The sequence below is a fragment of the Peromyscus leucopus genome, chromosome 14, assembly GCF_004664715.2.
Source record: "Peromyscus leucopus breed LL Stock chromosome 14, UCI_PerLeu_2.1, whole genome shotgun sequence".
Classification (NCBI taxonomy): Eukaryota; Metazoa; Chordata; class Mammalia; order Rodentia; family Cricetidae; genus Peromyscus; species Peromyscus leucopus.
In genome coordinates, this window is record NC_051075.1 from 24,426,348 (window position 1) to 24,441,043 (window position 14,696).

The 14,696-nt window shown below is 42.8% G+C and overlaps 1 protein-coding gene across 2 annotated transcripts in view; it reads left to right on the forward strand.

The window, feature by feature from the left end:
- Psma6 (proteasome 20S subunit alpha 6) overlaps positions 1 to 14,696 on the forward strand; it is a 33,758-nt gene that overhangs the window by 12,291 nt on the left and 6,771 nt on the right. The window contains exons 1-4 of one of the 2 annotated variants that reach the window (XM_028869723.2): positions 1,156 to 1,331; positions 10,076 to 10,170; positions 10,638 to 10,719; positions 13,281 to 13,436. In XM_028869723.2, coding sequence (XP_028725556.1) covers positions 1,256 to 1,331; positions 10,076 to 10,170; positions 10,638 to 10,719; positions 13,281 to 13,436 — 409 coding nt within the window. In that variant the 5' untranslated portion in view covers positions 1,156 to 1,255. Of the gene's footprint in view, positions 1 to 1,155; positions 1,332 to 10,075; positions 10,171 to 10,637; positions 10,720 to 13,280; positions 13,437 to 14,696 lie in introns of those variants that run through there. The other variant, XM_037210551.1, reaches the window with a different exon arrangement.

Here is a 14,696-nt window from a genome sequence, read left to right on the forward strand (position 1 = left end):
TTTATTTATTTTTATTTTATGTGTATTAGTATTTTTCCTGCCTGTATGTCTGTGTGAGGGTGTCAGGTCCTCTGGAACTGGAGTTTACAGTGGTGAGCTGCCATGTGGGTGCTGGGAATTGAACCCAGGTGCTCTGGAAGAACAGTTAGTGCTCTTAACTGCTGAGCTATCACTCCAGTCCCAATACATCACTTTCTAAAAGAAGGGAAAAAAATGAACTCGAGAAAATAAAACTTCCTTATGAAGAATCTCTTCAAGTGTTTTGCTTTAAAAAAAGTGTTTTTAGAGAGTATACCAGAGATCTGAATAGTTCAGTATCACAGCAGTAAATTGTCACAAATATTGGTGTGAATAAGTCTTTTTTATCTAGAGGAAGAAATAGCTTAATATTATGCTTCAAATTTTATATTCGCAAAGGAGGAGTTGTGCCTTGGGGTGCACAATGTGCAGAATTTTTCAGCTTGAAAAGCCACCAATGTTCTAGGAGCTACACTTCACCTACTTGGAATTAATTTCCTGTATCCAGCCACCGCCAGCCTTCTATGAAGTTCCCGCTTTTTGGATCTTGCTCATTGTCAATTGAGACTGCTGAACCTCAGGTTCCCATTATTTGTATTTCAACCTCAATTTCACTTTTAAGACAAAACAAAAACCAACCAAACAAAAAACCTGGGCCGCTGTCCAAAGGAAGGTCCTGCCAGACTAGAAGAAAACTTTTGTTTTCCCCAGTGGCTTTCAGATCCTACAGCTGCAATCCTTTCTCCCCACATCTTACAACAGAAGCGGCGGGTAACACGAAGGTTAGGAAAAACAGAGCCAGAACTCCAGTAAGACAGGACAGCAAGCACAGGCGCCCACACTAACGACGGTCGCGGGGATCACACGGTCTCCTGAGGTCACTGATAGGCAAATCCGTACCGCGGGCCCCTTGAAAACTTCCTCTTTGGGCCAATTTACTCTCCAGAAAGCCCTGACGGCCGCGACCCAGAGCCACTCGCCCAGAAGCACGCCAGAGCCGGCTCGGGGCTCGGGGCCACGCCCACCTAGGGGGCGTGGCTTTGAGATGCCCCGCCCCTCCCTACCACCCAGCCCCCTCCCACCCGGAATCAGCGCCCGTACCCTGAGAGGTAAACCGGAGCGGAAGCCGCTCGGCCGGTGCCCCGGAAGCAGTGGCCATAACTTCCGGGAGGGGCTTGCGCGCCTGGTGTGTGTGTGCTACGGGGGTGCAGTCTGTGCTTGAAATAGCGGGGACGCCATGTCCCGCGGCTCCAGCGCCGGCTTTGACCGCCACATTACTATTTTCTCTCCCGAGGGTCGACTCTACCAAGTAGGTGAGTGAGCCAGGGCCGCCCGCGGGACACCGGAACTGCTCTGTCACGCTTCGGCCTGGAGCGAGCAGGCGCGGCCCCCGGCGTGGTCTGGGGCTTGAAGCAGGGCCGGGGCCCCGAAAGGGGAAGGGTCGAGGCCGGGCTCAGGCCCGTGTTCCCATCCCCGTCCGCTCGCGGACTTTTAGCCTGAAAGCAGAGCCGCCAGCAGCGCCCACCGGTCCAGACACAAAGAGTTCCCGTGTTGCACCGCAATGCCTGCCTGCTCCGGCTTCCGGGGTCCCCCAGCCCAGTGCTCCCCAACCTTCCCAGTGCTGCGACCCTTTCATCATACAGTTCCTCGTGGTGTGACCCCCAAACCACACAGTTATTTTCGTTGCTGCTTCAACACTAACTTTGCGCCTGTTGTGGCACATCATGTAAAGGTCTGTGTTTTCGATGGTGGTAGGTGAAAGGGTCGTTTGTTCCCCCAAAAGGAGTCGCCGCCTTAGCTCCATTCTACCTGGAGCCAGAGTCTTCTCTTCGCAGAGAGTCTTGGTCCCTTAACCAGCTAACCGAAATGCACCCCACCCCACCCCCTCTTTGTTGAGTAGATGACTTGCTTTGTGGTCAATTCTAGACGAACATGCAAAGCCCTACCAGACAGACGCTGCTGGTTCTAGAAAAGAGATAAATGTTACTCCCTGATGAAGCCCACAGCTTAAAGGAAGTGACGAATAAAAATAGAAGAGTGCAAAGTCTTTGCAAAGTTTAAAACTGCAAGATAGAGGAATTGTAATAAACTGCTCCTGAAGCCAGCACCTCGATTTTTAACCCCATCTCTGTGAATGATCCTATAGTTTAAAAGCCAATTCTCAATCTAGTTGAGGCACATTGTGCTAATCTTCACTAAAGGAGCAGCGTTAATGGACAGAGACCTGAACTCGCTATCAGCTGTTCCGTGTAACAGTAGATTTTGGTAAATTGATATCATGGCAGGGTTTAGATTAGGATTATAAGACAGACTTTTAAACTCTTGCCATAGAAAATTTAGTGTTGGGGGCTGGAGAGTTGGCTCAGCGGTTAAGAGCACTGACTGCTCTTCCAGAGGACCTGGGTTCAGTTCCCGGCACCCACATGGCAACCCACAACTGTTAACTCCAAGATCTGACACCCTCACAGACTTACATGCAGACAAAACACCAGTACACATAATAAAAAAAAGAAAAGAAAATTCAGTGTCAGAAGTGCCTGATACACATCTGGTCCATGGTAATTTTATTTTGGAGTAAATCTTTTATCTCGGTGTCTTGGCAAGGACTATCTTGGTTGAAAATCCTCGAGTTGGCCTATAAATGGAATTCTGCTCACCTGTACATTTAGAAGTGAGGTTAAAGAAGTTGACCTACTGCACAATGTAGCTACATATTGTATGTGACGTGCCAAGGACCACCATCACTTAAGTAATTTGGTAACCCATCTAATTCACCTCATTGAAAGTTGTGATAAAAGAGTGATGGTCCCGATGAAGGATTTTTTTATTTTTGGTGTTTTATTTCTGAGTTTGAAAGAGTTTTTTTCTGTGTTAGATTATTGTTTGAGGTGTTGATTTGAGTGTTTTTTAAGTTTGTAAACAGAAAAAAGACACATTTAGACTTGTTTCTGTCAACTGCATTGTAGAAACTGGCCATAAAACAATCTTCAGTGCTTCTTAAATTTGGTGGACAGAAAGGCCAAATATAGTGTCGGTTTAGTAGGATTCAGGGCGTCTTTTAGGCCTTGTTAAGAAAAAGAAAGTGAAAGCGTAGTATGAGCAAGCAATACAGTGGTGCAGTTTGGGCCTTGGGGCCACACCTGGATTAAGGTACTGGCTGTTCACCACATCGGCTGGCCTGGGCAAGTATATCATCATTGCTCAGTTTCTGTTTGCAAAATTGGACTAGTAATTCCTCCTCTTATGGTTGTTGTGAGGATTCAATTAGGCCATACATATAGATTGCTTAGTGTGTGCCTGCTAAATAATGAGCGTTTGGTATAACACGATACCTATTTAATAAAAACGTGTTAAATTAGGACCTCGGTAGATAAAGAATCTTTTCTTTGGTCCAACTTGCTCAGTTTGCTGGTGAAATATATGTGTCTGTTCACAGTATTATAAATGTTGTGTATTAGGTTAAACTTTAGACTCCCCTAAAGACACAGCATCTAAGAACTATAAAATGCAAATTGTTACCCTAGACGGCTGAAGACTAATGTAACAAGATGGAGTGATGGTAAGGGAAGTAAGGATTGATAGGATGCTCCTCGTGCTCCTCATTTGCCGTAGTTTAAGACTCCAAAATACCATAAGGGTTTGGGGGTAGTGTTTTCCTAGCATGCTTGAGCATCGGCTGTATTTAATCCCCAACACTGAAATAAACAGTGTAGCAGTACTGGAGGCAGAAATTTAAATGACAGTACTAAGCATAATTATAAACATGATCTGTAATTTTAACAGTAGCAGTAGGTAGCGTTTTAAAAAATATAACACTTTGGTAACTATTGAATTTTGTTTCTTTTTCTTTAGACTTTAAAATAATTTTTAAAAATACATTTTATGCATTTTGTGTGTGCAGATGTCAGAGGACATCCTCAGGACTCAGTTCTCTCTTCTGCCATGTAGGTCCTGGGAATCAGGTCAGGGTGTCCTACTTACTAGCAGGTACTTCTACCCACTGAACAAGCTGTCCTGCCCTGAAACATTTTTTCCCTAAGTATTTTATTTTTCAAATTGTGTGTGTGTTTGTGCGCGCGCGCCCGCCTGCCCGCCCAACATGGGCCAGGAACTGCACGTCCTCTGCAAGAGCACGGCACTCAGCCCTTGAGCCATCTCTCTAGCCTCTGACAGTTTTCTTCTTAACAAGTGTGCACATTGTGTTTGTGTGCAAGCATGTGTTAGGAATAGGTTTAAAGTTTAGCTTTTTTAAATTATGTTGTATTGTCTGTGTGTATGTTTGTGTGTTCATATTCACATGTGTACTTATGTGTATGAGAATCAAAGGGCAACTTGTGGGAGTTGGTTCTCCACCATGTGAGTCTCAGGAATGTAACTCAGGTTGTCTTTCATGCTTGTGGATGCCTTTGCTCACTGAGCCATCTCTCTGGCCCTCACATGTTGTCTCTTAATGTATGTATACAAATTGCGTTTGTACAGGCATGTGTTAAGAATTGTAGAGCACCTTGCCGGGCGGTGGTGGCGCACACCTTTAATCCCAGCACTCGGGAGGCAGAGCCAGGCGGATCTCTGTGAGTTCGAGGCCAGCCTGGGCTACCAAGTGAGCTCCAGGAAAGGCGCAAAGCTACGCAGAGAAACCTTGTCTCGAAAAACCAAAATAAAAAAAAATAAAAAAAAAAAAGAATTGTAGAGCACCTTGCTTTAAAGTTTAATTTTAAGGTTTGGGATGTAACTCTGTGGTTATTGCACCTGAGAAAAAGATGGGGTGGGGTAAGAGGAAGAAAGAGGAAAGTGTTGAGTATATGTGTGTATACACATATATTTACACCAAAAAAAGTTAGAGGCTCAACACTGTTATATTTTCAAATCTCATATTCTCCTCCTGTGCCAGTACCAATATTGCTAGTGACCCCACTTTTGAGGATCACTGTTTTAAAAAACAAATATTAGGAAGTTCTGTGAAATGACCTACACTTCCTGATTATGTAGCCTTCAAACTTCAGGAAACAACAGAACATCTTGTTTTGTTGTTTTTAAAGGTTTATTTCTTTTTTTTTTTTTTTTTTTTTTTTTTTTAAAGATTTATTTATTTATTATGTATACAGAAGAGGGCGCCAGATCTCATTACAGATGGTTGTGAGCCACCATGTGGTTGCTGGGAATTGAACTCAGGACCTCTGGAAGAGCAGTCGGTGCTCTTAACCGCTGAGCCATCTCTCCAGCCCAAAGGTTTATTTCTAATTATGTATGTGTGTGTGTGTGTGTCCGTGGGGGTATACTTGAGTGCAGATGTCTACAGAGGCCAGGAGCATTGGATCTGCCAGGAGCTGAAATTTCAGTTGACTGTTGAACTGCCTGATGTGGATGCTGGGAACTGAGCCTGGGTCCTCTGCAAGAGCAGCAACACTATCAACTGCTGAGCCCTCTCTCCAGTCTCCCGTCTTTTATTTTTTTAATAATCAAACTTTACAGGTTATTTGGATCTTTCATCTTAATTTTCCAACTCATGTTTATCTAGGAAGAACAAATTAATATCCTCAAACTCATCATAGCATTTACATTGTGTGCCAGTTATTTGCACCTCAGAGTCACTTGTATATGCTTTGTGAAGCCTGATGTGTCCAAAAGAGGGATGTGTTTCTCCACTGTTTGCTGGCATCAGTGTGAGCTGCTTACACTGAGCCATTCATTACCTGACATTGCTTGCTTGTCCTGAACTTCTGATAGAGTAGACACAGTACCTTTTATAGTTCGCCCATTTCTCCACTAATGTTACATAAATGAAAAGTTGAAGGGATGATAGGAATTGTAGGAAATAAGCAAATTATAAGAGAATACTATGGGCAGAAGTCCTTATATTCAGAACAGTTGTTTACTAATTCTTTTATTTGTGAGTAATTAAGGAACTTATATCTTTTATTTTTAATATTAGTTTTTTTGTTTGGCAGTGGTGGTGCACACCTTTAATATCAGCACTTGGGAGGCAGAAGCAGGTAGAGCTTTGAATTCAGGCCAGCCTGGTCTGCAGAGTGAGTTCCATAACAACCAGGTCTACACAGAGAAACTGCGATTCAAAAAAAACAATTAAAACTATTTTATATTATATATTACATTATATGTATATGTATATTAGTGTTTGAAGGCATGTATGCATGTGCTTGCAAATGCCAGATGAAGGCAGGAATCCCTTGGGACTGGAGATCAGGAAGTTATGAGCTGCCTTATAGGTTCTGGGAATCAAACCCGAGTCCTCTGCAAGAGCAGCTAGTGCTTATAACCACTGAACCATCTTCCCATCCCGGCAATTTGCATCAATAGCTTGTTTTTATATTGAACACAAAAGCTACTGTTTGACAGTTTGTATTGTGTGTCTGTGTGTCTGTGTGTGTGTGTCTGTGCGCATGCACACACGCAGTGAGGTGTAATGCTAAATGCACACTTCAAAGTGAGAAGACATCAGCAATCTTGCTCTTCCAATCTCTGCCTTACTCCTTTGAGACAGGGACTCTCACTGAATCCAGAAGTAGGCTGGCCCCAGCAATCTCCAGTGATCTGTCATCTGGCATGTACACATACATGCTCAGGGATTGCAGGCCTGTGACCATGGGTGGCCTCCTGTGTGAGCGCTGGATGTGTGAGTTACATGGCAGTGCTCCTTCCTGCTCGGCCATCTTCCTAGCCCAGGTTTGGTTTTGTTTTTCAGTTTGGAGAGGGATTGTGTGAGGGTCAGAGAACAACTTGCAGGAGTTACTTCCCTCCTACCTTGTAGAGTCTGGGGATCAAACTCAGGTCATCCGGCTTGGTCCTAAGTGTTTTACCTGCTCAACCACCTTGAGGGCCTTGTTTTTGCGTTGAGACAGGGTTTTGCTCTGTATCTGAGCCTGGCTTTGAACTTGAGGCAGTCCTCTTGCCTTAGCCTCCCCAGGCTCAGATTTAGGCATGCACTACCAAACACAGCCAAGGACTGTTTTTTAATGTGTAAAAAAATGACAGTTTCAAGGGCTGGGCCCAAGGAAAAAAAAAAAGTAGGGCCAGTTGCATACACTAGACAGGGCTCCATGATTTCAAGACTAGCCAGGGCTACATAGACTGCCTCCAAAATAAATTAAAGACCTAAATAAACAAGCCAAGTCTGGAAGGTGGTTTGTGTTTGTAATCTTAGTAGTGCCAGCTCTGACAAGCAGAACTCTGGGACTTGCTGGCTAGCAGCCTAGCATATTCTGCAAGCTCCAGACCAGCAAGAGACCCTATTTCAAAAAACAAGATGGGTAGCCCTGAGAAATGAATGACACCTAAGGTTGTCCTTTGGCCTTCACACATGTGTGCATGTGTCCTATACACACGGACACAAAGGATCGAATAATTTGATTCACGTGGATCTTACTGTTCTTTAAAAAAAAAGTCTTTTAAATTATGTGTATGTGTGTGAGTGTGTGCATATGAGTGTAGGTGCCCATGGAGTACAGAAGAGGGCATGGAGTTAAAGGAGCTGGGAGCAACCTGTTGGGGTGCTGGCAACCGAACTTGGTCCTCTGGAAGAGCAGTAAATGTTCTTAACTGCTGAGCCATCTCTAACACCGCCAGTCTGCACTACAGTCCGTCCACTTGATAGGTTTCTCCGGGTGATTGCTTCATTGTTTGAAACATGGTCATGTTATTTCTTGACCAGGATGTCCCTGAGCTCCTGGGCATTCTTCCTTAACCTTAGTGCCAGAATTATAGGCCAAGGCTACCAGAGCCAGCGTCTTTTGGTCAAGTTTTGTATTTCAGATACTGTGTTTTTTATTTGGATACTTTTCCTTTTTAAAAGGTTTGATTACTTTGTATGTGGGTACATGTGTCAGTACACTAAGTGGTGTCCAGAGGCAGCTTTGTGGAGTTGGTTCTTTCCTTCTGTATTATTGTGTCAGTTCTGGGTATTGAACTCAAGTCAGTAGGTACCCTAGTTTGGTGCTGTGACAAAAGGCCATGACCAAACCAGCTTGGGGAGGAACAAGTCTGTATGGCTTACACTTCACAGTCACAGTCCATCACTGAGGGAAGTCAGGACAGATCTCAAGCCAGGAACCTGGAGGCAGGAGCTGAAACAGTAGCAATGGAGGAACACTGGATACTTGTGTTCTTTACCCTGGTCATTTATGGAGGCTCTGGCAACTCCTCGGAGCCAGTGTCCAGAGTAACACTTACAGACAGGCTTTTGTTCTGTTTTTATTTTTTATTTATTTATTTATTTATTTATTTTTGAGCTGAGGACCGAACCCAGGGCCTTGCAAGCTAGGCAAGCGCTCTACCACAGAGCTAAATCCCCGACCGTTTTTTTTTTTTTTTTTTTTTTTTTTTCCGAGACAGGGTTTCTCTGTGTAGTTTTGGAGCCTGTCCTGGATCTCTCTCTGTAGACCAGGCTGGCCTCGAACTCACAGAGATCCACCTGCCTCTGCCTCCCGAGTGCTGGGATTAAAGACTCCACCACCGCCGCTGCCTGACTATAGACAGGCTTTTGACATTGTTGCCTACTATGTAGCAATATTTTAGATGTAACTGGGATTAAGAATCATTAAAAAAAAAAATCACCAGGGGCTGGTGAGATGGTGGCTCAGGGGTTAAGAGCACTGGTGTTCTTCAAGAGGACCTGAGTTCAATTCCCATCACCTACATTGCAGCTCATAACTGTCTGTAACTCCAGTTCCAGGGGAACTGATTCCCTCACACAGGCGTACATACAGGCAAAACACTAATGCACATAAAAAATATTTTAAAAAAATCATCTTCTGAGCTGGGTGATGGTGGCACACATCTTAACCCAGCACTCAGGATGCAGAGGCAGGCAGATCTCTGTGAGCCGAGTCCAGCCAGGGCTACACAGAGAAACCCTGTCTCAGAAAAAATACCTTCCATATTTTCTTTATTAACACAGAAAATGATAGTCTTATTTCTAATCTTTTTTCCTCAAAGACCATCATTATCAAATAAACTAAGTGATAACAAAGTAATTTGTATTTGGTTCCCATCTTGATGCCAGTTTTTAAAAACAGAACTCATTGACAATGTCTAGAAGTACACAATCTGAAGTTTGTAATAAACCAAAGAACCCTATGTTGACTGTTCTTGGCCTAGGAAAACCAGGCTTGGTTGAAATAATGCCCATAAACAACACTTAAGGTGATGAGATAATTCAGATCTGCTGTGATAAAATTAGAGTAAGACTGTCAAAATTCAGTCTTGAACCTAATGAAAATTCAGTAAAATAAAATTGGAAGAAATGGAGCTGGTTTGACTCATTTATTGGCATTTTTATTATTTTGACTTTCTGTGGTTGGCATTCCACGTTCATATAGTTTAGCCTCATTCTTTTTTTAATATTTATTTTTATTTCACGTACATTGGTGTTTTGCCATGGGTATTGGGTTTCAGGAACTGGAGTTACAGACAGTTGTGAGCTGCCATGTGGGTGCTGGGAATTGAACCCAGGTCCTCTGGAAGAGCAGTCAGTGCTCTTAACCACTAAGCCATCTCTCCAGCCCCTAGCTTCATTCTTTTAACAATAATTGGTTAATCAAGATAAATTTATCCCACCTTAGACATGGTAGCACATGCTTTTAATCCCAATCCCAGCACTCAGGAGGTCCAGGCCAGCCAGAGCTACATAATGAGATCCTGTCTCAAAAATGGAAAGAAAATTGTTCTACCTTTTTTTTTTTGGTTTTGGTTTTTTGAGACAGGCTTTCTCGTCCTGACTGTCCTGGAACTTGCTCTGTAGACCAGGCTAACCTCAAACTCACAGAGCTCTACCTGCCTCTAAGGTGCACACCACCACAACCAACTCTACTTTTTTTTTAAGAGTCTATAGTATCTCAGGCTGGCCTTGAACTCCCTATATAAGGAGAACCTTGAATTTCTGATCCTCCTATTAGCATTCACGCAATGCCAATAACATTCTAGTCCCCACACTCAGATTGACCCAGTACTTTGTATACTAAGCCTGCATCTACAACTGAGCTACATCCCCAGCCCCTATTCCATCTTCAATCAATCAATCAAACCTATTTTGTTTTTCCAGAATATGCTTTTAAGGCTATTAACCAGGGCGGACTCACCTCTGTGGCTGTCAGAGGAAAAGACTGTGCAGTGATTGTCACACAGAAGAAAGTACCCGTAAGTAATAGCCCAGGGGGTCAATTGCTGCAAACTAGAACTTGTGAATTCTTCGTGATTTTGAACAGTTTACATGGCTACCTATTCATATTAGCACTGTTCCTGGTTTGACTCTTACTAATCATCCAGGGAACATTGAGAGTGAAAGATGTTTTGGCTGAGTAGATAAAAGTAGCACATTAAACTTTGTGATATAATAATAATAATGCAATGAGATTTCTAAGTCTTTTGTTTTCTGGGACCTTCAACGCACAGAAAACATCTAGCAGAACCATCTTCCTCTACCTCCTTTTTCAAGATTGGCTTTAAATGAAATATAAATAAACTGTAAAATGAACAGAATATATGTGTCTCATAACTTCTATTTTACAGTTTATTGTTACAGTTCCATACTGTTGGTTTTTTATAACTGCACAGAGGCCTGTGGACCTTACAGTGAAATGATTGTGATTTATTTTGTTCATTAGGACAAATTACTGGATTCCAGCACAGTGACTCACTTGTTCAAAATAACTGAAAACATTGGCTGTGTGATGACTGGAATGACAGGTAACTGGTGACTAGCTGCCTTCTTGGAAGTACAGACCTGATGTTATTTCATCATAATTATTTTTATTTGTATTGATTTGTTTTTGCATTTATTTATTGATTGTGGGGGGGGGAGGGGTGCACTGTGTTGTGGCATGTGTGAGGTCAGAGGGCAACCTGTGGTAGCTGGCCTTCTCTACCATGTGGGTTCTGAGGACGGAACTCAGGTCATCAGACTTAGTAGCAAGCACCCTGACCTACTGAGCCATCCTACCAGCTCTACCTTTTGTGTTTAAAGATCCTGTAGTATATGTTTTGAGGTGTTATTAAGAGATTCGCTGTCTTCCAGAGTTGGTATTCATTTGTGTTTGTACAAGTGTGCTCACTTGTGCATGTGCTTGTGGAGGTCACTGGTGTCTTCCCCTACCATTCTTCACCTTATTTTTCAAGATAGGTCTCCTCAAATCTGGATCTCTGTTTCAGCTAGACTGTGTGGCCATCTTCCTATTTCTGTGACATGCCCCCCGACCCTAGGGTTACATGTGCAGGCCCAGCTTTTACGCAGGTACTCGGGATCCAAACTTAGGCCCTCATGTGTGCACAGGAACTTACTTGCTGAGCTGACTCCCCAATCTCTAGCATCAATATTTTAAGACTATCAGGAATTTATTTGGTTGGTTGTTCAGTTAGTTTAGTTCACTGATTATTTAGTTGACTGATTGGGGGAGCTGTTTGTTTGTTTGAGATAGTGTCTAGAACTCACTGTGTAGACCAGTGGTTTGTAGATGTAACCAACCGTCTTATTAAATAAGAAACATAGAACCAATGTAAAAGAGAAAGCCGAGAGGTCAGAGCTCAGATCTAAAATCTCACCCTTCCTCCTGCGGTGGTCCTAGCTCTCCGAAAGAGAGCTACTTCCCGTGTCTCTGTCTTTACATAGTCTTTTTGTTCTGCCTTCTCATTGGTTGTAAACCCAAACACGGGGCTGCCTCGTCACTGCCTGTATGTACAGCCCTCTAGGTCTTAAAGGCGTATGTCTCCAATGCTGGCTGTATCCCTGAACACACAGAGATCTATCTAGCTCTTCTACCAAGTGCTGGGATTAAAGGCGTGTGCCACCACTGCCACACTCTTGCTATGGCTCTAATAGCTCTGACCCCCGGGCAACTTTATTTATTAACATACAATCAAAATCACATTTCAGTACAATTAGATTACCACCACAGTGGTTCTCAGCCTTCTTAATTCTCTGACCCTTTTATATAGTTCTTCATGTTGTGGTGACCCCCCAACCATAAAATTATTTTTGTTGCTACTTCATAACTATAATTTTGCTACTGTTGTAAATTGTATGTAAATATCTGTGGTTTTCGGTGGTCTTAGGTGACCCCTGTGGAAGGGTAGTTTGACAGCCCTCCCAGAGGGATCAATACCCACAGTTTGAGAACCATTTGTGTAGACCAAGCTGCACCTGCTCCTGACTGCTAGGGTTAAAGGCCTGTGCCACCATGCCTGGCTGATGAGTTGGTTTTTGGAGACAGCATCTTGCAGTGTAGCCTGGGCTGGCTTCACATCCAGTAATTGTCCTCCTCAGCCTGCTGAGTGCTGGATTGCAGGAGTGACTTGTGGGCTACTTTGAAATCGTAAGTGTAATGGAGTTAGGTCTTTATCTGCTGGTGGGATCTGGACCCTCATAGACACTGTATTTCAGATGTGGTTAGTAATTTGAAGGGACCTAAAGAATTAATCCTTCTCAAATCTAGTCATGACACTAGTTAGAAGTGAGTGAGCATTTCTATAAAATTTACTTTGGCTCTCAATTTTCTGAATTCAAAGGAAAATTCAAGTCCAAAACATAAAGTTGAAGAGATATTATTCTCTTCCCTTAAAGTATGTATATATTTTAGGAGGCTGGAGAGATGGCTCAAGGATTAATAGCCCTTGCTGCTGCAGAGGACCCAGGTTCAATTCCCAGCACCCATATAGCAGCTTGTGATCTCTTTTGGCCTCTGAGGGCACACGCATACAGGCAAATACTCATGCACGTAAGACTAAAATAAATCTTTTAGAAATAGTATTTCTCATGAAATGTTTTTTTTTAAAAGCACATTCTTTGAGAGTTATTAGACTTTTTTGTTATTACATATATTTGTGCACATATATGCCATGGAGCATGTGTAGAGGACAGAGGACAGCTTGTGGAAGTTGGTTCTCTCCTCCCACACTGGGTCTGGATCAGACTCAAAGTCATCAGGCTTGGTGGCAAGTCTCTCTATCTGTTGAACCATTTTGCCAGCTCAATTTATTAGATCCTTGTAGAAACTGTTTTGACTGCTGGTGAAAGGCCTGGTGTGAAAGAGCAATGTGGTCCATAAATTTAGCTCCATGTTTTAATCTTCTTTTCTTATATGTACTCCACGCTGAGTTACTCACTGTTCATTATCACGAGAAAAAGCTGCAGGGGACCCTTGGTCCTTCTAAGACTTGTATTTGAAATGAACATATGGCTATATATGGTGGAGAGATGGCTTTCACATCATTCTGTGCTTCTAAAGTTAATTTGGGGTTTGTTTATCTTTAAGCTGACAGCCGGTCCCAGGTACAGAGGGCACGCTATGAGGCAGCTAATTGGAAATACAAATACGGCTATGAGATTCCTGTGGACATGCTGTGTAAGAGAATTGCTGATATTTCTCAAGTCTACACACAGAATGCTGAAATGCGACCGCTTGGTTGTTGTGAGTATGCTCAGAAGTCTTCTAAAGAATTGAGTTATAGTTGTCTTTTAAAATGTGTGGAAACAAACTGAGACCACACTTGGGTTCTGAACATGTAGTTTGAAATTAAAGCTTTGAGTTCTGTTTTGTTTTGTTACTCAAAATATTTCTGTTTAGAATATGTGATGTGGAATATCCAAGTCCCCATTTTAGTAGGGTGTTGTAATGGGATTCCACTGTAATTCCAGAGTATTCATTCTGGGAATTTTAGTAGGTACTTTAACAGTACCAGTGTGCTTTTGGTCATGGGTAAAGAATTGGTATAACACATAAGCTTATAGCTTATGTTTATATTTCTAATTTTAAAAAAGTTTGTTGTTGTTGTTGAGACAGGGTTTCTTTGTGTAGTTTTGGTGCCTGTCCTGAATCTCACTCAATCTAGTAGATTAGACTGGCCTCAAACCCACAGAGATCCTCCTGCCTCTGCCTCCCAAGTGCTGGAATTAAGGGTGTGCATCACTGCACTCAGCTTGTATTTCTATTTTTTTAATGAAATTTCATTGAGGAAGAGTAAGATTTACTGATCTTTAGATTCAATGTTTTATAAACTCACCTGACAATCTCAAAGCATATTTGTTTTTTTTCTTTCTTTCTCTCTTTTTTTTTTTTTTTTTTTTTTTTTTTTTTTTTTTGCTTTTCCGAGGCAGGGTTTCTCTGTGTGGCCCAGACTGGCCTTGAACTCAGATCCACCTGCCTCTTCCTCCAGAGTGCTGGGATTAAAGGCGTGCATCACTACTTCCTGACATCATATTTGTTTCTGACATCATTCCTGTCCCCTGACCTTCCTTTTGTGTGTCTGTGTCTGTCTCATGCTGGGGCTCAAAGCCAGGACTGTTTGTTAGGCAGGTGCTCTACCACAGAGCTATAGACCTAGCTCTGAGAATTAAATCCAATGTTTCTTTTTAGCAAATGTTCTGTTGACCTCTTAAACATTATTTCTCCTTTAATTTCTTGTTTTCTTAATGTATGGTTTTTGCCTGCCTGTATTTCTGTGCACCATGTGATGACCCGTAGAGGCTAGAAGAGGATGTCAGAATCCCCAGAACTAGAGTTAAATGGTTATAAGCTGCCACATGGGTGCTGGGAATCGAACCCTGATCCTCTGAAAGAGCAGCCAGCGTTCCTGTGACTGCTGAGCTGTCTCTCCAGTTCTGATTTCATCCCCATCCCTCCCTTACTCTTGGAGTCTGAGTTACTCAAGCTTCCCTCAAATTTGCAATC